General features: G+C 37.2%; 2 protein-coding genes across 5 annotated transcripts in view; both read right to left on the bottom strand.

Annotated features, from left to right (window-relative positions):
- Positions 1 to 7,533, bottom strand: part of hpca (hippocalcin) — a 67,827-nt gene extending 60,294 nt beyond the window's left edge. The window contains exons 1-2 of one of the 2 annotated variants that reach the window (XM_079590403.1): positions 7,368 to 7,509; positions 2,263 to 2,438 (exon numbers count right to left, since the gene is read on the bottom strand). In XM_079590403.1, coding sequence (XP_079446529.1) covers positions 2,263 to 2,297 — 35 coding nt within the window. In that variant the 5' untranslated portion in view covers positions 2,298 to 2,438; positions 7,368 to 7,509. Of the gene's footprint in view, positions 1 to 2,262; positions 2,439 to 7,367 lie in introns of both variants that reach the window. The other variant, XM_079590407.1, reaches the window with a different exon arrangement.
- Positions 7,534 to 10,540: 3,007 nt separating this feature from the next.
- On the bottom strand, positions 10,541 to 24,728 carry nt5c1aa (5'-nucleotidase, cytosolic IAa). Of its 3 annotated transcripts, none has more exons than XM_079590395.1 (7): positions 24,340 to 24,728; positions 21,227 to 21,271; positions 18,219 to 18,386; positions 17,964 to 18,093; positions 14,625 to 14,747; positions 13,521 to 13,705; positions 10,541 to 12,497 (listed from the first exon to the last, which is right to left on the bottom strand). In XM_079590395.1, exons 1-7 carry the CDS (start codon positions 24,484 to 24,486, stop codon positions 12,144 to 12,146), a joined length of 1,152 nt encoding a protein of 383 aa, XP_079446521.1. In that variant the 5' UTR covers positions 24,487 to 24,728; the 3' UTR covers positions 10,541 to 12,143. The 3 variants fall into 3 exon arrangements, with proteins under 3 accessions (XP_079446521.1, XP_079446523.1, XP_079446522.1); XM_079590397.1 differs by having other exon boundaries at positions 18,219 to 18,408; positions 24,340 to 24,709; XM_079590396.1 differs by lacking the exon at positions 21,227 to 21,271 and having other exon boundaries at positions 24,340 to 24,719.
- Positions 24,729 to 25,123: the final 395 nt, after the last annotated feature.

Below are 25,123 nucleotides of genomic sequence, written 5' to 3'. Positions count from 1 at the left end.
GACAAATTTTCTTATCGGCCCAATAACGACAACATTAAAAGGGAACATCGGCCGATAACGATATGGTGGCTGATATATCGTGCATCCTTAGTATTGATGCTTAAGTCTCTAAGTGATCTTGTAGGTGAACATGACCATCTTCATTAGGGGTGTGCATTGGCACTGCCCTCACAATTCGATTCGATTACGATTCACCAGGTAACGATTCGATTCAATTCGATTCTACGATGCATTGCGATGCATCAAAATTCTACTGCACACAACAAGGCAATTTTTTCATCAGTCATGAGGCAATACAAGCAGTCATATATTGAACAACAGATTTTATTGGCTGTTATGTGTGTATTATCACTCTCCTGTATCTTTGACATAAATGTCATTAAACAAAATAAAATTGAATGGTACAGGGTATTGGATATGGCATTTTCAAATCTGAAAAAGAAAACATAAATCACTGCTTTCTAGGGCTGTAATCTCCCAGTCGATTGTTGGTCGATACGTTCTGGCTTGACCAAAATTCTGATTGGTCGATTTTTTGCCGCGTTCATTTCATTCGTTTTGCACGTTAATTTCATCAGTTTTGCCGCGTTAATTTCATTCGTTTTGCGCGTTCATTTCATCAGTTTTCCCGCGTTCATTTTATTCGTTTTGCGCGTTCATTTCATCAGGTGGAAAGCACTAATTGCAAATGGGGGTGTTTTCAGAGCACCCCTGTTTCACAGGTAACAGTGTGTCTTCAGAACACCCCCCTTGTTTTCACTTCTTTTGGATTAGCCCAACCCACCGGAGAAGAGAGACAGACTGAAGAAATTAGGCTAGAAGGTTTGCAAAATATTATTTATTTAATTGAGAGACCGTTTAATTCATAGTCAGTCCTCTTCTACCATGTCAACAAAGACATCGGCAGTGTGGCAGCATTTTTTTTTTTAGAAGACGGAAAATAATTATTGGAGCCCAATGCGCTGTGCCACTGTTTGTATTAGTTTTGAGCCTATGCTTTATTTTTCAGTTATGCACTTTATTTCGTTTTTGCTCTTGATCTGGTTTGTTTAATAAATATTATTGTTTTATTCAAATGGACGTGCCTTTTGTGTTTAAGAGTAAAAGCTTTATGTTAGTCTATTCGTGTCTCAGCCGCGAAGTTGCGCTCCTGTGTTCAGCCTCGTCTTGTTAAGTTTCCCATTAACTTCGTAGAATCCGAAATGTGCCCAGATGTCCGCTTTTCCAAGCTTTGGGTGCGTTTTTAATTACCCGTCTATCGCGGTCATCTCCCTCCGCCTCATCCGTCTTTGTTGTTGTTGTTATGCCCACGAAAGTAACTTTATTGTCCAACTCAAGGCCAGAAAATAAACAGTGACATAATCGATTATGGCACTTTGCCGCATCGATGCTGAATCGTGCATATCCCGCATTGCGATGCATCGCCGAATCGATTATTGTTGACACCACTAATCTTCATTGAGTTATGGGGTATAGAATGAAGCAAATGTGAATAATACTACCTCAATAAACATAATGTAGAACAATAAATTAACATTATGCTGTTTACCATCAAATGTGGAAGAATGAAAACTGGAAGAATGATAAACATCCAGTTTTGCATTAGTCTCAACTCTCTAGTGACTCAGAGTCACTAAATGATGACTGGCTTAAAGTGCATGATCGGCGCTACCACAGAGGAGACGTGTTGTGTCTGTGCAAACAGGGTCCCTGTTATTACATTACTGTCTGTTTAAAGTCACAGAGAGAGAGATGAACACGGCCAATTGAGTCTAGCGGTGTGGCCTGACAGGGAGTGGAGATCAACAGCGTCGGGGGGGACGCCTGTTGTTCGGGATCAAACTGACAGAGACATCAAATAACCCTGATTTCCGGGAACAAGCATGTCACACATAGGGAGAAGTCTGACTCAACAGTTAAAATGTCACTGGGAGGTGAATGAGTGACCTTTACAGCACATTTTGGTTCTAATAAAAAGCTACTAAAATTAGGCCATCAATATTGGAGAACAGGCGCACATCTGGAGGCAGTTTGAGTCCATCAGCTCCTTCCTTCATGAGGCCGAAGAGATTTTTCATTTGTTTAGCGCTACTCTCATCTCTCTCCTGGTTTTGGATCATCACATTAAAATGCCAGCTATAAAAATAAATCTAAAAAGACTTTGTAAAAGACAACGTTTGACATTATTACAAGCGTCACTCCCTACAGGATACAAATGACATGCATTTTTGCAGTTTTAAATACAAAGTGAATGTGTCTTACCAAATGTTTCTCTGTAAATCCTCCATGATCATCATGACAGATGCAAATTAAGGAATTCAATGCAAATTCCATATGGATTCACGTACTCCCGAGGCGCTCGATCAACCGGCCGCTGAGCGTAACATCTGGAGATGTTGCAGATGGGTGCAGTTAACTGCTGCATCATCAGGCCGCTCCTGATGTGAACAAATAGATGAGGAGAGCTCTTCAAAATTAGCGCATAGTAACGTGTTGGATTTTTGGCAATGTTACAATTAAGGTATGGACACTAGCTATGATTCCATCCACCTACCGGTATTTATGCACATTTTGGTATATCACATAAAAAACACCGGATGGAAACACCAAGATGTGCATAAATTCTATAAATGTGGATAAAAAAGGTATGAGCTCAATTAAGGCGCATAAACTTTTTATCCAATAAGAATACATGCGCATAAACTGCAATGGAAACACATTTACCAAATAAATCCCTCCATCCACAACAAAAAAACTCAACAGTGGATGTGATTGGAAAACTGGACTAACCAGGAGACCAATTTCATTGCACAGCATCTCAAATTTTGGCTGCATTCGAAATCGCATATTTCCAAAGTATAGTTTGCGAAAAACAGTATATGACAAAATAAGTATCTGAATCCACAGCATAAAGAGCAGGCAAAAAGTACCCGGATGACCTTCTTCTGGCGAGATTCTGAAGTGTGCATACGATGGACTACTATCCCATGAGGAGAGGATTTGTGATGTAGTACGTCCAGATTGCATTCATACTATAGAACATACTTTTTTAGTGGTCGTGAAGTTATAACTTTTTCAAAATACCTATTCATTTCAGACACAGCCGTTGGTTTAATCATTCTTATTCCCTTCCAGATGCGTCTCACATGATTGCGTTCCTAAACACCACCACCCAAACGCAAGATAACACGACAGCATTTATTGCGTTTTGTCTGCACGCAAGTCCTTTACGATGTAGGATAAAAGAGCCACGGTGGCTTTCCCGATTGCAGCAACTTAATTTTTTTGTGCCAAGGAAGTGACGATTTTGTTCCCTTTGAACACTTGGGATGAAACCAGTGCTTTATTTGCAAGTGTTTTTATACGATATTCCAATTTTACGCATAAGTTAAACCCGCACATTTGGAAGGAAACTTGGCTAATGTTAAGTAGAATTTTAACTGGATTTTCCAAACATGGTCTACACAGCATCTTTATCTAGACTGAGTGGAAATCACTGCAGAATTTATGTACACTGGGGACCTAAAAACCCAGAGCAAGCCACCCACCGCTGCCCCGTCCACCCACAGCCTGACCGCAAGGCTATGTCAAGGTGTCAGCAATGTATCTGAACCAAGCTTACTTTGACAATTCAGTTACACTTTACAATAAGCATGTAGCCTATATGTAAAAAAAAATAGTTAATGCAATAGGTGTCGTGAACTAATGAATAATAATTTAGAAGCAGCAGCTATTCATCTCGGTTATTCTTAATTTATAAATATGCTACTTATTTAGGCAGCTATTAGTTGATTTTAGTTATGTGATGCATTCATTTTAACATAGGCTATAGCCAACAACTTTTTGTGTTAAAGAAATATACTTTTCATGAATATTTTTACACTGGGGGGTGAAATTTATAATTTGAGTTTCAATTACAGTCGGAAGATGATCCATTTTAGCAAATGCATGCATTTTAGACAAACAAAACAATTATTGTGTTTACTTAAAAACAGTGCAAATTAATTAGTATATATTATATACTTTTTTAAGTTGCAACAGTGGTGTTTAAATATTTTGATATACTATATATAATATTATTATTATGATTCTGATTATTGTATTTATTACCATTATGAATTAGCTTTTTATACTTTTTTCAGTTTTCATTTCAATTTTAGTTGTAATTTTATTGTTCTTTTTTATTAGTTGCTGTTTTTTTACATTTCTATATTACTTTATTTTTATTTCAGTTTTAGTCATTTTAGTACTTCAACCTTAACTTATTTCAGTTTGTTGACAAGGCAACATTTCTAATTTTCATTGAAGTTAAAAACATTCATTTAACATTTTATTTTATTTCAGCTTAATTTCATTTGCCAAAAAATTATTTTGAACAGTTTAAGAACAAACAACACTGTTTCAAAATCCACTTTAATCCATTTAGCTATAAATGGGCATGAAACTTATAACCAAGATGAATAAATTCTTTAAAAATATTACTTATTATTAGTTCATGATGCCTACTGAAGTATCAAATATTACCATTAGCATATACAACCTTACTGTAGAGAGTTACTTGCTGCCAATTCTCATTATAAAACGGATTCAATTTCCGGAAAGTTCTCTCAGACATGAAAACTCTTGAGTGCATTTATAAAGGTGTTGATTAATAAAAAGAACCATGTTCTTGTGCGGAGCCCAAGCTCAAGTTATGCATGATTGCTCTAATGGTGCTACTTGGGTTCCGGTTACTATGGAGACAGCAGTAAGCTGTTTCTAATTTAATAAATACTGTAAAGATTGACCATAGATTGGCCACACCGAGGGAAAACTTCACCCTGTTGCCATGGATACCTCCTGCCAACCACTAAGGCCAGGTTCAGCACCAGCGAGATGTAGAACTAAATAAATTACCCAATTTAAATTATAATAAAGGATAAAAATTAATCTTGAAGTTATGTGAAACTTTTAAACATTGCAATCATATCAGCATCAGCATGTAAGCGAGTGTGTCATTATTAACTACACTAATTCTTCTCTGCCTCCATGAGACTCGACTGAGCTTCACACTGACGTCTGCGGAAAAAAGAAATCGCGGTTCTTTTTTTAGACACAGGTAGAAGAATGCGTCTAACTGTTGCTGTTAGTCACAACGGAAATCAATGCCCGGCAGTGTATGAGCTTATCGATTAGATCTGCATGCTTGCTTAAGGAGACATTTCAGTAGAGCCGTCGCTAAGGGAGCAGGGCTCTCTACCCATACTTGGCTCCTTCAACCTCCCCGTCATCTATTCAGGCCTGTCATACAGAACTGATGGCTCTGGCTGATCAGAGGCATTTTGGTTAAGCTTGATGGATCCGTCAGGACTCATTCTCTTTTTAACTGGGTTGATGTTCTTGGTCTATGAGTCCAGACATTGATCTGAGGAAAAGATGTCTGTGTTACAGCACAAAGTGACACAACAAAGGGAGAACTAGGAAACAAAGATGCGCTTGAGTTCATCTTGTATCGAAAATTTGTGTCTAAAACCAGCCTGAGCTTGTTTGTTGGTCTTAGCTTGACTCCCAGCCAGGCTAATAATTTATGCTGGTCATCTTTTAAAGGATTTTGGGTTTTTATTTCTCATTTCGTCAGGCTGGGAGTCTAGCTTAAAAGAAGGATAAAGAGATTTGTTCCAGATTTTTTTTTTTTTTTGTTATGCTGGTTGAAAGTCTCTTCACATCCTGAAAGCAATCACTAACTTAAAGGATAATTCCGGTATTTAACACCTTGAGTCTATATTGTAGTTTGTTTTGGATGAACAAGAGTGGTGGACAACATTTTTTTGACAATGGTTCCTCTCTCGAGTTTTTGACTATAAAAGAATTGGCCATGGACCCATTTAACATTGGAGTCAATGGGCATGTCCGAAAATGTCATTAAAACAACCTTTAACATTAGTTTTCAAAACTAACCGAGTGATTAGTGATGTTAGTTGATGTTCCAGAAACAAAAAGTGTTGCGAAATACAGTTTCTGTCGTGTTTTATTCGTCATTTTGTAAAATCCCATTGAATTCTGTTGAAGGACTGAGTGCTCGTTAATATAAATGCGCTACCGGAAATGGAAAGGGGGCTGTTTACATTTGGTCGATGTAGTCTTTTTGCTCGCTTCCGTTTCTCATAAGGCTAGCGAGCAGAGCAACTGTGCTCCGGGAGAGTAAGCGAAATAAACAAACAAAACCTTGAAAATATTGAAAGACGTGACCACTGACCAGTGCAATATGAAGTTGAACTCGACTGTGACCGTGAGTGTCCCGCGAGACATAAACATCGGTTATCGTCATCAAGTGGTCGGGAGTGTGCTAACGCTTCAGATTCAAATATTGAGCGGAAGTTACACGGTTGTGAAGTGTCTGAAAAAATAGTTCCACTATAGCAAAATAAACGGATTGGAATCATATATTGCGACGATATATTGTTTATAACCATCAACAAACACCACTAACCACTCGGTGAGTTTAACAGTTTTGTAAACGAACATTATTGGCTGTTTTAATTACATTTTCGGACATGACCATTGACTCCAATGTTAAATGGGTCCATGGCCAATTCTATTATAGTCAAAAACTCGAGAGAGGAACCATTGTCAAAAAAATGTTGTCCACCACTCTTGTTCATCCAAAACAAACTACAATATAGACTCAAGGTGTTAAATACCGGAATTATCCTTTAAGTGGTCTAAATGTATGTAGTCTATATCTGTGGAAGGCATATCTGTGGAAGTTTGTCCAATCATTGCATTCGGTCCGAATGTCTGTCTGTCAGCGTACAGTATATATTTCCATACCTCCGCACACACTGCTCACACCATCAGTTCGTTTCAAACTATGAGTTAAGACAGACGCAGCCACCTTTTACAGTTCCACGAACCAAAACAACAAGCTTATGCTGCGTTCACGCCATAACTGCTGTAATTTTGAAGAGATGGAAACCTGTGATGTTTTATTCGGAGTGGTTCGTGACTCAAATTTATGCTTTTTAATGGCAACACTATCAACGCCAAATTGAATCTGCAGCAGTCAGGTGGTAGAGGTCAGTGCTCTTTAAGCTCTTTTATTAATATTATGGGCTTTGAGACATGAGATAGTTTAACGCCGTCTCTCGTCTCGTGTGCCGCTTTGCAAACTCTGCTGTGCACGTGCATGTGTGTTTAGAAGAAGGGGGGGGGGGGGGGGGTGGGATCTCATGTTTTCAAAGCTAGCATGCTATTGCTAGCTGGTCCGAAAATTGCCTACCGTCAAACCCAACCAAAACCTGAAAAAAAGCTAAGAGTAGCAAACCATGGGTTAAGTTTTTCTGTTGTTGTGTCACAACTTAACAGAACAATTTAAATGGGTTACTTACAAGTGTCCTATGTGATCCAAGAATGTGATAGCGATATTACTACTCAGAGAAAATGTATCTCTTTAATGGACTTTCTTGCGAGCTCTGAGCTCTCCTAAACTAAGTTCATTCTCATATGTGGCATTCGGAAGAAGTCCGATTCAAATAGTCGATTCGTTCGAACGGTGAAATGATTCACCATTCGAGTCCCTGTAAAAATTTAAATAAAATAAAAAGCCAAGCAACGACATTGTTAAATGTTGCTGTTCTCGGCAGCTTGTCTTCAAATCAGTTATTAGTTAAAGACTATTTTCTAGTTGTGTTTTTATTGTAAATTTCGTTAGCTTTAAAGCTAAATATTGTTAGATAAATATTAAAGATTTATCTAAGTATCTATTAACATTATAAAGATAATGTTATGGTTGCAAAAATATTATATATTTATTTATTTTTAAATCAACTTAATTAGCTTTAATGTATTTACTTTGTAGTGTAACTTGGCTATTAAGCGTAAAAATCAGCATCCCCAACAGGCAACAGTGCTCCCAAATCTCTGATATAGAGATATCTACCGGTACAAGGAAATACCATATTAGCGATAGGCACCTCTTTTTGTGCACATTTGAAGTTTTTATTTTATGTTTATTTGTTCACTCTTAATGGCATCTGTTATATGATTATAGCATATGTTCATGTGGAGAAAATCATTAAGAATAGGTCAAAAACAAAAGCAAATTCGCTTTAATGCTCGATTGTGGCCAATCATGGCATTGGATTATAATGATGATTAACTCCCCAGGGTCATTCCCCATCCAATCTCCCACATTTCCCCTAATGAATTCCCACAGCTGCTGATAGAGACTAATTATTGTTATTAGTTCAAAGTCTGACAATTACCTCACTATTACCTCATTGCCACAAAGGCCAATTCATTGGCTACCATCAGAGGGCCATGAGGCTATCGATTTCAGACAGGATATTAAACATTAGGTGTATACAGCACCTGCTGCAGCCTATCTGATGAGAAGATGTTTTTCCTGTGGAATATATTTGCTAAAACATTGGTCTGAATACATATAGACACATCAGCAGCACATGATTAACTGAAGCGAGGCCTTGCTGAGGGAGTTTGAACTTGTGTTGCGTCAAGCAGATCATACGAGTTCACAGCATTTTTATCCATCTGCCTGCACCAGGTTCAGCTCTCTAGCTCATAATAAATCGGTCATAATCTTCCACCCATCATATCACAGCTGGTTCAACCTAATACTACAGGATGTAATGGTGCAAGTAGCACACACACACTGCCAAAAAACATACCGCTAACATCTTGTTGTGACTAAAATAAGGCTTTTATCCCTGCATTGTGCATTTTTACAGCCGCTCTAATTAGCCAAGCCCGGCAAATGTCATAACAGAGCAGCTGTCAAAAGTATCTAGTGAGCTCCGTTTTGTTTGGATTGGTGTGCATTGCTGACCTAAGGTTATTCTAAAAAAAAATCCAGTGCTCATTATTTCAACATAAAATGCTTCTGACACAACAGGCATATCAAAACCCACAAATTTGCCTCGACTCGTAATGTTGCACTCTATGAATCCTTATCAAGCCAGCGCATCACAATGAGCCAACTTTGCAGGAAGGAAGTAAAAGTGTTATGAATTTATTTTCCTGAGGGCGTAACTATACATGGTTTTCCCCAAGCAGCCAAACTAGTTTCAACACCACCATCGATCTGCAGGCAGAATTCAATTTCTGTGAGCTTTATTATCACACGTAATGGATTGAAGCGCTCATAGGCAAAGTAGGCCTATTTATAACATGTATAGGCTATCCTCATTCGTTTAAATGAAAGAATCAGCAGCCAGGTCTACATTTTGTTATTCTGTCATTGGAAGGTTTTGCGCTTGAAAGGAAGATGCTATTCAAATGCATCCCGAGTTGGTTTTCTTTGTCAGCTTCTAATTTAAAAAATCAAATGCCTATTTTATTGAAAGTCTGTTTAGCAGAAGACTTTCATTTGCTTATTTAAACAGTGTGTGAGTGCATTAATAAAGCGAGCCAGATGGCAGTAGTCTCTCCCCAGCACTTCTCTGAAGTAATAAAATGGAAACGATCTCTGATCAATCACTACACACGGGGTCGGCAACGATGGCCTCATTACCACGATGGCGCCTCAGAGGCCCGGTTGCTTGATAGCCCTCTAGTTTATCTGTGCCTGCAGTTTGGCAAGCCTTCTGGGTAATTGGCACCAGCAGCAACAATCAACAGAGAGATCATTCATTTCTTCTCTTTTTAGTTTCAAAACCTCGCCGAGCTTAACAAGTGCTTGGACACTGACAAATTCTAGGCCTGTTTTTGGACTTTCAAACTGAAAACTCCAGCGAATCTGAGACATTACATAGGATGATGCACAAAATAATAACTTGATATATGATTTAAGATTTGTTTTGAGATTATGGTAGCATTAATGTTTTGAAGGTCCTCAGCTTTTAGATCTTTTACAGTCATTGAGGATAACATGAAGCACTGCTGCCATCTAATGTAATGCTGAGGAGGTACATGCCAGGATTATTCAAATACATTCTCAAAAATATAATTTTATAAAACAGTTCATTCTTTACACTGAACAAGGCACAGCTGAAGGACTATTATGTAATTAGTATTTTGTCTATACAGCATTTGCAGGAGGAATACGCTGACAGTGAAACTGATAAGACTTTTTTTTGTGCCACGTTGCACATGGGCACAAAAGTTCTGTGCATGTCCTCATAAAATTCTGCACTCCTCATATTTTTACCTTTTGTTCAAGGTAGATTTTCACATTAGGTTCTGAATGCAAAAACCATTAAATAAAATAATTCGATCAGAACAGAACATCCTATTCAGAGAGCAAAATGTTCAATAACAGTTACCATTATAGACAGCCCAATGAAAGCTGAAATGATATCTGCTTCTCAGAGTTAGCAACCTTAATAAGCTTTATTCAATATTGGAAATGTCTTTGACTATGCTATTAACTACATGATGTCTGTATTCGTATCAGCTGATGACATGACATTAAATGTTATTTGGTAATTTTTTCACTATTGTGACTAATAGGGTGAACTCACATAAACTGGGCCCTCTTTTGACAATCATCACAATGTAAAAAGAGAGGTAGATTGATTGAAAGAGGAAGTCTAAACACTGATGTCAACACCATTTGTTCCAATAATGTTTATAGGGCAGATGCTGCAAAACATTAATAAACAGCACAGTGACACAAGAAGACAACGCACAAGAAACATGCATAAACCAGTATATCATTAGCAGGGAATTATGTCTTATGTATAATATAATAATCAGATGCCAATTCTGGATAATGATGATAACCTTTATTTGTGTGTCCGATGCCAAACCAAGGATTATGTGTAACAAGAAATGACAAGAGAAAGAGTGGCAGGTAATGTAGCTCGATAGAGATATTGCAGTGTTTAGATGTTTTGTTTCCACAAATTAACTACAAATGGACCTTTACTTTATTTGGCTGACAGACGTATCTGACCTCTTCTTTTCCCTTTACATTCCCTTTCACGTACAATAATTTTCAGTCAAAAGATATACATACACTAACGTTCAAAAGTTTGGAGCTGGTAAGTTTATTTTTTATTTTAAGTCTCTTATGTTCACCAAGGCTGCATTTATTTGATCAAAAATACAGTGAAAACAGTTATATTGTTAAATATTATTACAATTTCAAATAATTTTCATATATTTTAAAAAGCAATTTATTCCTGTGATGGCAAAGCTGAATTGTCAGCATCATTACTCCAGTCTTCAGTGTCACATGATCCTTCAGAAATCATTATAATTTGCTGTTTTGCTTCTCAAGAAAAAAATATTAATATTATCAAAGTTAAAAACACTTGATGGTTAATATTTTTATGAAAACCATCATCTATTCTTTGATGAATAGAAAGTAAAAAAAAGTTTCAATTTTAAATTGAAATCTTTATAAATGTCTTTACTGTCACCTTTGATCAATTGAATGCCTCATTGTTGAATAAAATAATACATTTCTTTAAAAAAAAAACTTACCCCAAACTTTTGAACAGTAGTGTATACATTATTGAATCAAAATAAGAAAAACTTTAAAGAAAATATACTATAACTTTCTATAGATTTCTCTCAGATGTACAATACTATGGCTTCTTATCAATGTTGAACATTATATTAAAGACTAATACTCCATCCATCGTATACGACCACATACATTAGACTACATAAAACAATACTGTAGTTTGACTTAACACCTACAGCAATAAACAAGAACACCATCACAGTCAATTGCTGAAATACAGTGCAGTTCAAAACATACACTGTGTAAACACCATTTCAGTATATTTTCCTTAGTCACTTTACATTTAAAAATAGCAGCACACATTCAATTTTAACAGTAAGATAACGTCATTTGTTTTTCCCGACAAACTGTCGTTGGGAAGTGTATGCTTAGATGAAAATGACTGCTCATTGCAGTGCTTCACAAGAGGCACAATTTCTTTATCATAATGCATAATAATGCATATTGACAAGAGTCATGTACAGAATAACTCCAAAAGAACAGCACTGGTTTGAATCTTTTTGGCTATATGTTGTGTGTGGCCTTGCAAATGTCACATGGAAAAAAGACCAAGAGAATACTAAGATCCGGATCCATTGAGTGCACAAATGACTTAAAAAAAGAATGTCTGCAACGTGAACGTCACGTCCAAAATAAGAACATAATGTACCTCTATGTATCATCCCCGTCTTTGTTATTATGCTGTATTGGTGCTTTTTTTACGAGGGAATTTCTGAGCAATCCCATAGGGCACATGGGCAGCGATGGCACCCATTTCTGCGGCACCTTCCACGTGGAACATCTGGTCATCGAAGTAGATGTGGGGCCGGATTTTCTCCAGCATGGGGCCTTTTGGTGCGCCGGCCAGGAAAAGAGCCTCGTCTATCTCTAGTCCCCAGGCACGGAGAGTCTTTAAGGCACGGATGCCTGAACTGGCTGCACTGCGGGCCGTCACGAGGTAGGTGCGGATGGGACAGTCCAGACGGTGGCCTTTAGCATAGAATTTCTTCTGAAGCTTCCCAAGCAATTCTAGGAAACCCTTCAGCGGTCCCTGTGAGGTGGACAGATTCATTACAGTGTGTATTGTAGCACATATCCACTAAACTGAAGAATAAGGATGCTCAGTCCTGCTCTTGGAGCTTTATATAACATATTACATCTGCTAATTTAAAGGTCAAGTGTGTCATTTTGTACTGTACTGTGTACTCCATAGTGGCAGCAAATGCAAAAATATATTTTTTCTTAAAAAATGTGTCCTCCGCCCAAACTCATTCCACTAGTTGACCTAATAATGCTGTGTCAGGCTGTGAACTAGGATACTTAAGCACAAAATGTTTTAAAATTGCCACAGCGTTACACTTTTGGGATCGGACAAAACATTATATATATAATATATATAATATTTTGTCCGATCCCAAAAGTGTAACGCTGTGGCACTTTACATATACATAAATTACGGTAACATTTTGTTTATTCTCACTTTTAACTAGTTGCTTATTAGCATGCGTATTACTGATATTGGCTATATATTAATACTTATAAAGTAGCCTACATATTAATGCCTTATTTTGCATGATCATATTCTACATCCCTTAAAGGGATAGTTCACTTTAAAATGAAAATTCTGTCATACTCACCCTCAAGTTGTTTCAAACATGTATGAACCAAACAGTTAACTGGTCCCATTGACTTCCATAGTAGGAAAAAATATATACTATGGAAGTCAATGGGACCAGTTAACTGTTTGGTTACCGACATTCTTCAAAATATCTTCCTTTGTGTTCAGCAGAAGAAAGAAATTCATACAGGTTTGAAACAACTTGAGGGTGAGTAAATGATGACAGAATTTTCATTGTAAAGTGAACTATCCCTTTAATACTACCCCATACCTACTGTAAACTTAACAACTAACCTAAACTTAACTAACTATAAGCAGGCCAAAGTTGTGGTTAGTTAATAGTGAGAATTGAACCCTAATTTCAAGTGTGACCAAAATGACACGCATCACCTCTAAACATGTATTTTACATTTGTAGCTTATTTCTGTTCAAATGGGTAACAGTGAAATTGCATACATGATCTAACAATGTGTTTTCATTTTCCCTCTCATGCTCGAAGAACTTGTCCAGGCCGTGGGCTTTAAAAATACGCTCAGACTCATCGGAGAAGAGAACAGCGTCGCCATCAAATGCCACTCTCAGCTGGGTCTCGGATACCTCGATTTGTTTTTCTGACATAAACATGGTGGCTGCTGCAATCCCTGTGAGACAACACAAAGACAAAGGTAAAGTTTACCAGCCTAAGGGAAAAGCAGTGTAATAAATGGCATTTAAAGCAAATGTTCTTTAGGACCCATTAACCAAATAGGTCATTGGATTGTTAAACATTCAGTCGATCTGGAGTTCAATGCTTTCCCCCATTTCAGTTAGTTTTATTTAGAGTATTTTATACATATTTATTTATGCAATTATTCATATGATAATGATGTGAATCTGTGATACTAAACAAAGCAACATATGGTGTTCATTTACTCACACTAGGCGATCTGATTCTGAACTACTTGTGTGTGCGCTACTGTCATCATTACAACATCATCTATTACAACCTGGTTTACACTTTTTAATTTCATTTTTTAATTCAGTGTATTAAAGTTGAAGGGAACAATCGTGTAAAAGGCAACCGTGCTTATAGTGAGTTCACCGAAAGGATCTTTAAACGGCAAACTGCAAGAGCAATTCCTTTGGAGGCACTTTGACCACTAAGTAATTCGGCACTTTTCATAATTCAAAAGCATTGACAGGTTACCTCTCAAATCACTATCTAAATATACTACAAGTCTAATGTCTGACTCTGTAAAGCACACCTGTTCAAGATTTCATGTTTTTTCTTTGCTATGCTGTGTCAGTGAGACAAAATATTTGTACTTGCACCAATTCTGCTTCACATACTATACTTTTACTCACCATTTGTAAATCCAAATTGATTGAAATCTTTGTAAGCAACTACATTTTGTCATTCTAAATATTATATTAGCATAATATCAATGGTCTCTTGTGCATCTGTAAAGGTGAAATGTGTAGTGCTTGTTACACATTAATGACACATTTCTCTTGATTTACTGAATGTAAAAGACAACAAGATGAAGTACTTGCTGCATGTGTTATCTCATCTTTACTAACCTTCAGCAAGGGCTTCCTGAACCTTTTCAGCATCGGCAGACAGGTACAAGTTTGTATGCCACGCTTTCAGGTACCCAATGGGACTGCTACCTCCTGTCATGACGAACCGCTCAATGAATAGATCTGGGGACAAGAGAATAATATTAATCAGCAATTCACATTTTCGTGAGAGCCAGTTATTATTACATTGATGTTTATGCATTTGGCAGATGCTTTTATCCAAAGCGACTTACAGTACATTGCATTCAAGCTATTGTTACACATTTTATCAGTTATAGCCAGCACCTTAATACTTTTGTTTTGACAATTCTTATTTAAACTACTATAGGTATGGATATGTGACTTTATATTGATCATAAATAGTAAATGTGGCTGATTTGGCATTCTTTAGTGACTCCTAGTGGTGTGAATGCAGTATCAAGGGGCGGGGAAATATTTCAGTTATCAATGCCATTGTATAAATCTCTATTAGCGATCAGTCATGAGTCATTTATTTGCTAAGATACAGTCTACATCCGAAATACTATCCCATGAGGCCACAAGAGAGGATTTGTGAATGGCAGTGAAGCGATGCAACTGACGCTGGTAGGTCACATGATAATGACAACAACATCATGGCGAATAGTACTTTCGGATTACATTTATACTACACGTACCATATAGAACATACTTGTTAGCAATCGTGAAGTAATTACTTAAAAATAAGTACCTAGAGAGGATGAGATTTCAGGCAGCCAAAGTTAGTATTCAGTTGGTCATGTGATCTCAAATTGATCTTGTAAAATGGAAAGGCTTTTATATGACTTATAGTCTTCCTCTCACATGAGTGTACGTTGAAATACATTTATCTATTAGCTTCATTATCTGTATTTACTGAACATTTCCTCAAATTATTTAATCAATGTATATCACCGTTTTCAATTAAAAGGTTTACCAATTGATACATCTCAGTTATGAACTGTTTAACAGATGGAAAGCTTGAGACAGGTGGGAAATGTTGGGGTAATGTGCCCCTTTTAGCCTTTGACACATTAGGGTATGAGTGCCAGCTCAGTAAGACATTAGCAGCAGGTTTGATTTACATGACATGTCATGTTTGCCCAGGAGTAAAGTAACTAAGGGATCATTATCGTAAAATGAACCCTGATCAGGATCCTGACGCACATTGGTGGGATCTTGTATCATCCTAAAGGGGGTTATTCTGCAATAATAATAATTTTACAATAACTGTACATTATCAAACTTATATGGCTACTCAGTGTGTTATTTTAAGTTATTTTATCATGTAAAAAGAAACTGCTGAGTGCAATGGAAGACATGAAACCTAATGACAGCACCAAATAGGACCTAATATACAGTTTAGCCTCATTATACAAAAATATGCAACCAGAGAATGCCGTGACTGACCAATCAGAATCAAGTATTCCTGAAAGCCATTCAATTACAAGATATATGCAGAAAAAAAGGCTTAGGATATTTCAATGCCATCCCAGATAGCAAGGTGACATTGATACAATGTTGAGCTGTGACCCAATCCATAATTTTGGTTGAGATGGACATTTTAAATGTTTAAAGTATGTTGGATCAGCATTGAAATATTGATGAAAGCCGACAGCACACATGTGGGAGCAGGGATATTGAACTAAAATTGATTTGTTGTTGACCACAAGATCAGGAAAGTATAGGCTAGGTGTGTTCAACCTGGTACAAGTCATTATGACGCCATGTTGTCATTATCACGTGAGATACCAGTTGTGTCGCGTCACTGCCATTCACAAATCCCCTCCTGTGGCCTCATGGGACAGTAGTCCATAGTATTCACTTCTCACCGGAAGAAGTAGGTCATCCGTGTACATTTTGCCTACACTTGTGAATTCAGACATACTTCTTCAGTCACATTCTGTTTTTTTGCCTACTATAGGGAAGTATGCAATTTTGGAATTGATTGCAGCCAAACTCTGCTGGAAAGATTGGACCCCTGCCATAGTGCTTATATTTGTAAATGTTAATGATAGAAACCATATTGATTTTGATCAAAGAAAAATATATTCTTATTTGTTGTATTCTTTTATATAATTTTTGCTTTCTTCCATGCAGTCATGGGTTTTGGAGCATTAGGCTCACATTTATCTCCTAACAAACATTTTTTTTGTGGTTCAGAACACATAGTTCTGACTTCAAATGGCTCTTGAAACATCAGTCCGTATCCGCATTTTTGTTGTTTTGTCTGAGGAAAGGCCAAAAGATGGAGAGATGTTTGTTTTTTCTTCAGTTAGCCACCGGGACGATCAAAACCAGTCCAGCTGAGGCGCTACAGGGAACTGAACAGGAAGTGGCTGGTTTGTGCTACAAAGGTTAGAGGTGTCACATGCATCTCTGTGGGAAGATATTATTGGCCAGCTGGAGATTTATCTTCTAAGAAAACATTTGCATTCACAGTTTTGTGTCCTTAGAATCATAGTTACTTTCCATCCCATACTTTCAACTTATTGGTTGACAGTATCAGTCCACTGTTTTGTTATTGATTTGATTTAGATTTTACTGCCTTCTAATATGAATAATCATTTTCTGTTTTGTTAGTATGAGCATACATATTTTTCCGCCGGCGTGTGTCTAACCATCAGACTTTACATGTGTTCACCCGTGACATCAGATCTTATTTCCATTAATACTTTCTGAGAATCGCTCTTTATTTGAACAAAACCAACTAATATTTAAATCTCTTGATAGGAACAATGCAATCCTTAAATCTCTTTACCTTTGAATGCTCAGATGTGTTTTGTAGACAACACTATAAATACAATATAGGTCTAAAAATCAGAGGATAGCTTGTATCATAGTTTTATATCGTCATATCTCCCAGCCCCTAAACTTTTATAGTAAAGCACTAAGGCACTAAGTTATGACATAACTGTACAACTTTCTTTAAAGCTGTTTTGAAATGATATGCATATTGTGAAAAAAAAGCACTATTGTTTTTTTTACTTGACTTAATTGAAAGGTTTCAGCTTTTGCAACAGTTAATAACATAATCATAGTTGATAATCAAAAAAAAGAAATACAATTTATTACTCAGCACTGTCCATTTTTTCCCCCTTTTAACAATGTCTTAAAAAATAATGATCTGCCAGTGGGATCTGAAAAATAATCTTGTTTTCTCTTTAAATTAAGTTATTTTTCTGACCCCATTGGCAGATGTTTTTTTTTCTTTCTTTTTTTTCTCATTTTATGCATTTTTAAGAAAACAAGACCTAATATTTTATGTCATCTTGCTTCTTAAGTAAATGTAAGTAAATCCATGTTTATGGATAGTATGAATCCAGGTTATGGGACACTTACTGTGGTGGTTGATGGTGTTGATGAGTCTGACGCCTACGTGGGCATGGTTGTAAGTTACCAGCACAATGTCAAAAAGCTCCTCACTTTCTGGGTAGAGCTCCCGCAATCGGTTGTTTACTGTCTCCAGTGCCTGAGAAAACATGCCAAATAAGGTGTCTATCAAATGAAGAGGTGTAATAAATCAATACTATAAGGCAATGTCGTTTGAAAATATAACTTAATAATGCATTATATTTTTATATCCTTGTGTATTACCTTAACAAACGGGAATGCTGGACCAGGAGCAAAAGGCTCATTCTCATGCTCCATCTGATACCTGAGGTACTCCTCTATTCCTTGCTCCTCAAACACCTTCTGCTCTTTCTCCGTGCGGAACATAACCCGCGATGACACTGCAATGGTGACAGCGTTCTCTGGTTTGGGCTGAATAGGGATGGTGAAAGTGCTGTGAGACATTCATCACAAACACAAGGCAATTTTGAGCATATAACGTGCAAGTACCGGGTACCTCTGTTGGCTAAAAGCATGTGCATGTTTTTCATAAAAGTGGTCTATATTACTCTATATGAAAACTTTGTGTGACAAATAGACTGAAATTTAAGCTAGTTTTCACTAACATCTTCTCTAATATCGGATAGTTTTCACTAAAAATCTTCTTATTGCTCAAATTTCACTTGTGAGTTGAATTTGCACTCCTGCAAATCACAAATGGATATTAATGTTATTTATACACTGTTATAGAATGTATTATATGATGATGTATTATATCATATTTTAAATTAGCTTTTATTTTTTAAATGTTTTTTTTAATCTTATAGGCCTATCATTTTTAAATATCTTGAAATGCCTTTTTTATTTCCATTTAGCTTTTTTTATTCATTTTAATACTTAATTTCTAATTTTTTTTTTGTTTTCTTTACTAACTTCTTAACTAAACTTTTGTATTTAAACATTTTTTTAATAAAAAATAACAAAACTATAAGAACCAATGACATTTAGTATCATTGATTAAAAACCTGGCGAGACATTTTAAAGTGATAGTTCACCAAAAAATTTAACTTCTGTCATTATTTACTCACCGTCATGTCGTTTTTGGGTGAAATATCCCTTTAATACACCATAATACTGAAAGGAACATTACTGAATAACAATGTCCCTCAGGTATCGTTTTTCTTCAGATGACTTAAAAAATAGTTCACACCATATAGACACTTTAACATTCTGCTAAACATCTTCTTTTGTGTTCCATGGAAGATCATAAATCATACTGATTTGAATCATTATAAGGGTGAGGAAATGATGACAGAATTTGACAGATATGACGGAGTGCATAATTAATAGAACAGTATGAAATGCAAGTCATCTCCTAAGCAAGCAACCATGCGTCATTACAGATTATCTTGTTAAGTGAGAAGGCAAGAGTAGCGCGATTAATAAAGAGCACATTAGGATCTCCGCTTTCAGAGTAGGCATTCAGTCAGTATTTCAAGATGTCACATAGATAGACTGAAAGTGATCCAGTGATCAAACTTAAATTAATTTCCAAGTAATGTTTTATATCCCTGTTCTGTAATTCAGTGGACACTGCTGGTAATGTATCGAATGGTATTGGTAACAAGATTCCCAGCAGCAGAGCATAAAACATGTACAGTGTTTATGTAGTCACATGGCCCACACATCAGCTGACTGCTAGCAGCTCAGTATGTCACAGGAAACCACCAGGAAGAGCAGGGCTAGATAATTTTGGAAAGGGGCTACCGTATGACGCAGCCAGAGCCGATGTGCGTGCCGTTCAGCATGCCCTCACCCGAGCGACTATACCTCCAACCAGAGACAAGTACTGCCTGGGGGGTTATGGGAAAAGGACAAGGCTGTGTAAATTGATCTGTGATGAGTTAAAAGCCTCTTTCCCCAAAGAACCAGAGACCGATTTGCCATTCCAGATGAGCCATGTCGCAACTCTTGGTCATGCTGGGAGATCCTGAAAGGTTTGAGCAGGTCTGGGAAATGTTTTAATGATAGGGGCTCCAGTCGTTGTGGAAGTGAGACATTACCGGGAAATGAGAGTGGATAAGTGGCCACTGCATTACAAAGGGAATGGGCTGCTGTATGGGCAGTTGGACCAGAATTTAACTATTCAGCACATTGTTAAATGGAACATTTACTCTAAAAGCCCTTTACAGATCAGTAAAAAGAACATTGACCTGCTCTTTAGAATCGGTCGTAATTGTCTCAACTGTAGTGCACACTTACCAGCTATATGTACTATTTTACCTACATACATTAGTGTTTTCTGAACCAGACAGAAACATTAGGGCAAAAACACAGGAAAGAAAGTTACACTTTTAGAACATGCAAACATTTAGAATGTTTTAGAAAAAAAAAAAACAGTTAAAATAGAATTATTAAATTTATGTGTGGGAAAAAGTTTGAAGTGTAGTGACCGGTGGGGCCGGGGTCCACTAGGGGCCTCAGCACATTTCCAAAGGGGCCCAAGAAGACTTAAAACTGGCGGAATCACACAGACCAAAACAAAACAGACATTCCGACACCGAACACACATTTCAAAGTAAAATAACATGGCTACAGCATTGTTTTTCAGAGAAATGAGCATGAACTTGTGTGTAATTTGTAAAATGTGTTATTTATGTATTAAATTAAACATTATTTTCTGTTATTTCCACTCTTAGACTCAGACTTTAGGACCCCACTGTGTGTGATGTTGTGGTTATACTGCATTCTGCCCTTTTTCTGTCTTTCTTGTGGTCAATCACAGGAAAGCAAAAAATGTTGAATGCATTGCCCATGCACATCAACTTAAAGGCATACATATGCCTTATATATCGCATGCCTTCAGTTAAACATCACTAGTGGCAAACATCTACTAAAAAAATATTTCTATCCTGTAAAAATGTAATTATCAATAAGTTATGACAACATATGTTTTTACATATACAAGATTCAACTCATTTTGTTTAAGTAAAATGAATGTAATTTAAGTTGAAATGACTAACATCCAAGTTGATTTTTAAAATGTAAAGCAGCTGTAATGACTTTTCTTTGTACCCAGTAGCTAATGTCACTTAAAACACTGTCAAATGTATTGAAGCACCATCAAACTGAGCTCTTAATGCATTAAGAACTTTGTTTGTGTAAGTTCATATTGTGGGTCAAAAGGTCATGCGTTTAGTAGAGCCAAGCAGAACAGATTGTTAATGAAATGGCAGAGAGGAAAATCTGCATGACCCTTTGAAAATACTTACAAAAAATATGCCTCCCTCCACCTTCCTGGTCCGTCTCACAGGTCCCTTTATAAAATAACATTTCATATCAACCTCCATGTCACAGGTATTCAGATTTCTCTGTTATGAAATGCATGTAACAATACATATATGTTCTGGTTTGGGGAAAAAATTGCCATGATTGGAAATGAATAGGCACAGCTGGGACAAAATGCTAATATAACAGATGAACCATTGAGAACAGAACCGCCCATCATGATGACCGTAAAACCAATTACAATATTGGTACTTCTGATTCAATAAAAGACACTGTATTTCACTAAGTGTCATCATGGATAAGTGATATCCGAATTGTGGCGCTTTGGAATGGATGTTCCCATAGAGGGGTTTACCATAGAAATATATACATAGATGCCTCATTAGCAGCCATTCAATGTGCCGTTATACATAAGCCGTCCGCCATATTGGAGCGGTCAGTGAACATTCAAGAGCAAGTTAGTTCAGCAGATGATTTTTTTTGTACACGAACCTCTACAATAAAACAAGACGAAGGCGTCAGCTGACATGACATTAAAAAGTATCATAGAAAAAGTAAGAATATTAAAAGTACGATAGTAAAATTACGCGATCAATATAAAAAAAAATGATATGGAGTTAATATATAAAAACACAAATCAACACATTCACACCTGTGAAAGGTTGTCCCATTTCTTCGGGAATTTAAATCTCAGCGGTTTCACAAGCATAAGCTGCGCAATGTTGTGGCATCATTGATTCTTCAACACGCTGACCGTTGCAATATGGCGGCTGCGCCGACTTGTCTGGAGCGATGAAAAGCAGAATCTACGTATATATCTCTATGGTTTTAGCTCTTCTGTAGTGATGTTATATAAAACATGTGCTTGGAAAAGCTCCTCGAATGCTTGCTCAGTAGTATGTGATGTTATTCATGGTTCAAACTCTTGATATAGAGACACTTTAATTACACTGGCACAGATACAGTTACAGACAGAACGTGGTGGGGGGGTGGGGGGTGTTGAAGATTGAGTGTTACCAGTAGCAGCTCGTCTCAGGAAATAATCTTCCGGTGAATAAACTAAATAAACGATGTGTTTTCTTTTCCTGTTACCAGGCGGAAACAGAAACTCAACCTTTGATCCTTTGCACTGCATCCATTCTTTAAAAATATAAAGTGAGCAAAGAAAGACACCATCCCTCTTAAATCTCATAAAATAGGAGCACAAATCCATTTTGATTTGGGAATCAGGCCTTGAAATATTACATTGAAGACCAGTTAATGGCAAACCTACCAATCATTTAACAGATTTTTTTATGAGAGATTTAGATTTTGGCCCTGGCTATGATGTTGAAGTACTGTACATATGCTTTGCGGTTGTGTTTTGGGTCAGTGCCATTTTGAAAGGTTAAACATTTTCTCAATCTGTGCTTATTAGCTAAACAAGCTTTTTAATGCTTTTTAAATGCAATTTATTCCTGTGATGATAAAGCTGAATTTTCAGCATCATTACTCCAGTCTTCAGTGATCCATCAGAAATCATTCTAATAAGCTGATGTAACGCTGAAGAATCATATATTATTATCAATGTGCTGCTCAATATTACATTTTATGATTAAAAAAAATTCTTCAGGATTTGTTGTTAAATAGAAATTTCAAAAGAAAATAATTATTATGAAATAATTTACTGTCGAATTTTCGCATTTACTGTCAATTTGATCAGTTTAAGACTTCCTTGCTAATTAAAAGTATTCATTTCTTTCAAAAAAAGAAAAAACTTCCTGACCCCAAACATTGAAAACTAGTGTCTGTTGTAACTTTGCAACAATTATTACTAAACGAATTTACAATTTAAATAAATGAATATATGAATATATTAACTTTTACATGTGGCTGTTTAAGTGTTGGTTCCCACATTTTATGCGTTAAAATGAATTGTAACATCTTCCTAATCAATAATGCCAGGAAATATTCAACAGCTTTTTTTCTGTCAAGACTTTAAGGTAAAAAACCATACACTGAGATATATTCACTCACTAGAGTAAAAGGTGTGACAACTAGCCTCGGGCTGCACTACCTGCACAGATAAAAATACAATTGTAAGTCGGGTTTTTAAATAAAATATTATTTCTGTCACTTGGCTAATATGGGTTCATGCAGGTCGAAGTTGCAAAACTGGGGGTGGTGACTTTCTGTACCCACTGCATAGGTAGACACTGCAAGCGAACCATGAATCATTCTTGGGTCAGTCTGGGGCAACTAGTGCAAGTGTTGGAAATAGGAGAATACAAGAGGATAACAAAGAGGAGAATGGCATTGCAGGTTATTAATAGATCTGGAAAAGGCCAGTGCCGCTTATAATAAGTAGTATAGAGCTAAAGGCTACGACGGAGAAGGGAATTATCCACATGGTGTTGACCAGCTGCCTGTTGCACACGCTGCAGGAGCAGTTTTTATGTGTTAAGGAGACTGTGTATTTGATAACATATCTAAAGTTCTCTAATATACAGAAATAGTGCACTAGGCCAGACTCTCCAACTCTCCTTTTATAAAGCTCTGCCCTTGCTAGGATTGTCACTAGTTTATTCACCACTACATATGACAGGTGGCATTTCGATATCTCTACGGCGGTGTTCGCAGAGTCTAAATGATCTGCACCTGCTGCACCTCCGATGGCATTATCTCCTTACATTAGTACTGTTACCTAATATCACCCCCTCCTTTCCCATGAAACCTGTTCTGCTTCTCTTTTATAAACACTGACACCACAACCAGACACCACAACATGAAAGGCTATGATCCTTTTAACAGTTAAAAGATGCTATAATTATATTTCATGTAATTATGCTATTCTGACAAACTACAGGTCTCTCTGGAAGGGAAAGTGACTGCAAATGTGGTATAAGACTGGTTTCACAGCGCCATTGAAACACGTGCACTACTCACTGTATGTAAACATTTCACACACTAAATAGCCGTCAAAAGTGTGACCTCACCAGAAAAAGGTCAGAAGCGATAGGAAAATCACATCACAATGAATGTTAAGAGTTATACTATGCAAATGTCCATCTGATCCACAAATACAGTGTGAAACACTGATCACAAATGGGACACTTACTGATTTGGGCTTCTTTGTAGAAGCCATATTTTCATGGATATCCTTGCTGTCCTCCCAGGATGCTTTGCTATCACCGTTTGAGGCTGGCGGGCAGGTGTTGGGCATGGGGTCTTGCCCCTTCCTGACCTGAACAGGGTCAAGACTCATTCTCCCCAACGCTTCTCATTAACGACACACTGATCCAGGGCTGTATCACGCTGTGCTGTTCTCTCTGTTCACATGCACAGCCTCTCTTCCACACACAGTGTGTGCTCCCAGCTTTAGGCAGGACAGTGCTGTTGGTATCCAATGGTATATCTCCTGCTTCAAGGTCTAATGGCAGTGCTGGCTTTGGTTCTGTGCGGCTATATCCTCTCTGCTCTGACGCTCTGCCTGCAATCTGCTGCTGTGACGCGCTATGTGTTGATATCCCCTTCTCTCTCTCACCCTCCCTCCTCTCATCCCTCACTCATGCACATACTGTCCCCCTCCCTTTCCCTCTATTACGTGCTATCATCTATCTGCATGTGCTCTCTCTCACTCTCTTAGTAAACTAGACAAAATATCATGCATTCTAACTGGATATGCATCTTTCAGCCAATGAATAATGGGCTTCCCTGACAGCTGTCCTTCCTCCTTACCCCTGTCATTGGCAGCCCTGACACACCACAGACAGATTGATACCAACACAAACATGACTGTTCTTTCTCCCCACTGTCCCCTTAATGGCATTGTAACCCAATAATCAGTTGCTAGGCAGCACTTCGACCTCATGAACCTTGCCAGAGATTGGCTGCTTAATTGC

The sequence above is a fragment of the Phoxinus phoxinus genome (assembly GCF_949152265.1).
Source record: "Phoxinus phoxinus genome assembly, chromosome: 19".
Classification (NCBI taxonomy): domain Eukaryota; kingdom Metazoa; phylum Chordata; class Actinopteri; order Cypriniformes; family Leuciscidae; genus Phoxinus; species Phoxinus phoxinus.
The sequence above is the reverse complement of the archived record's forward strand: the minus strand, read 5'-3'. Positions and strand labels throughout refer to the sequence as shown.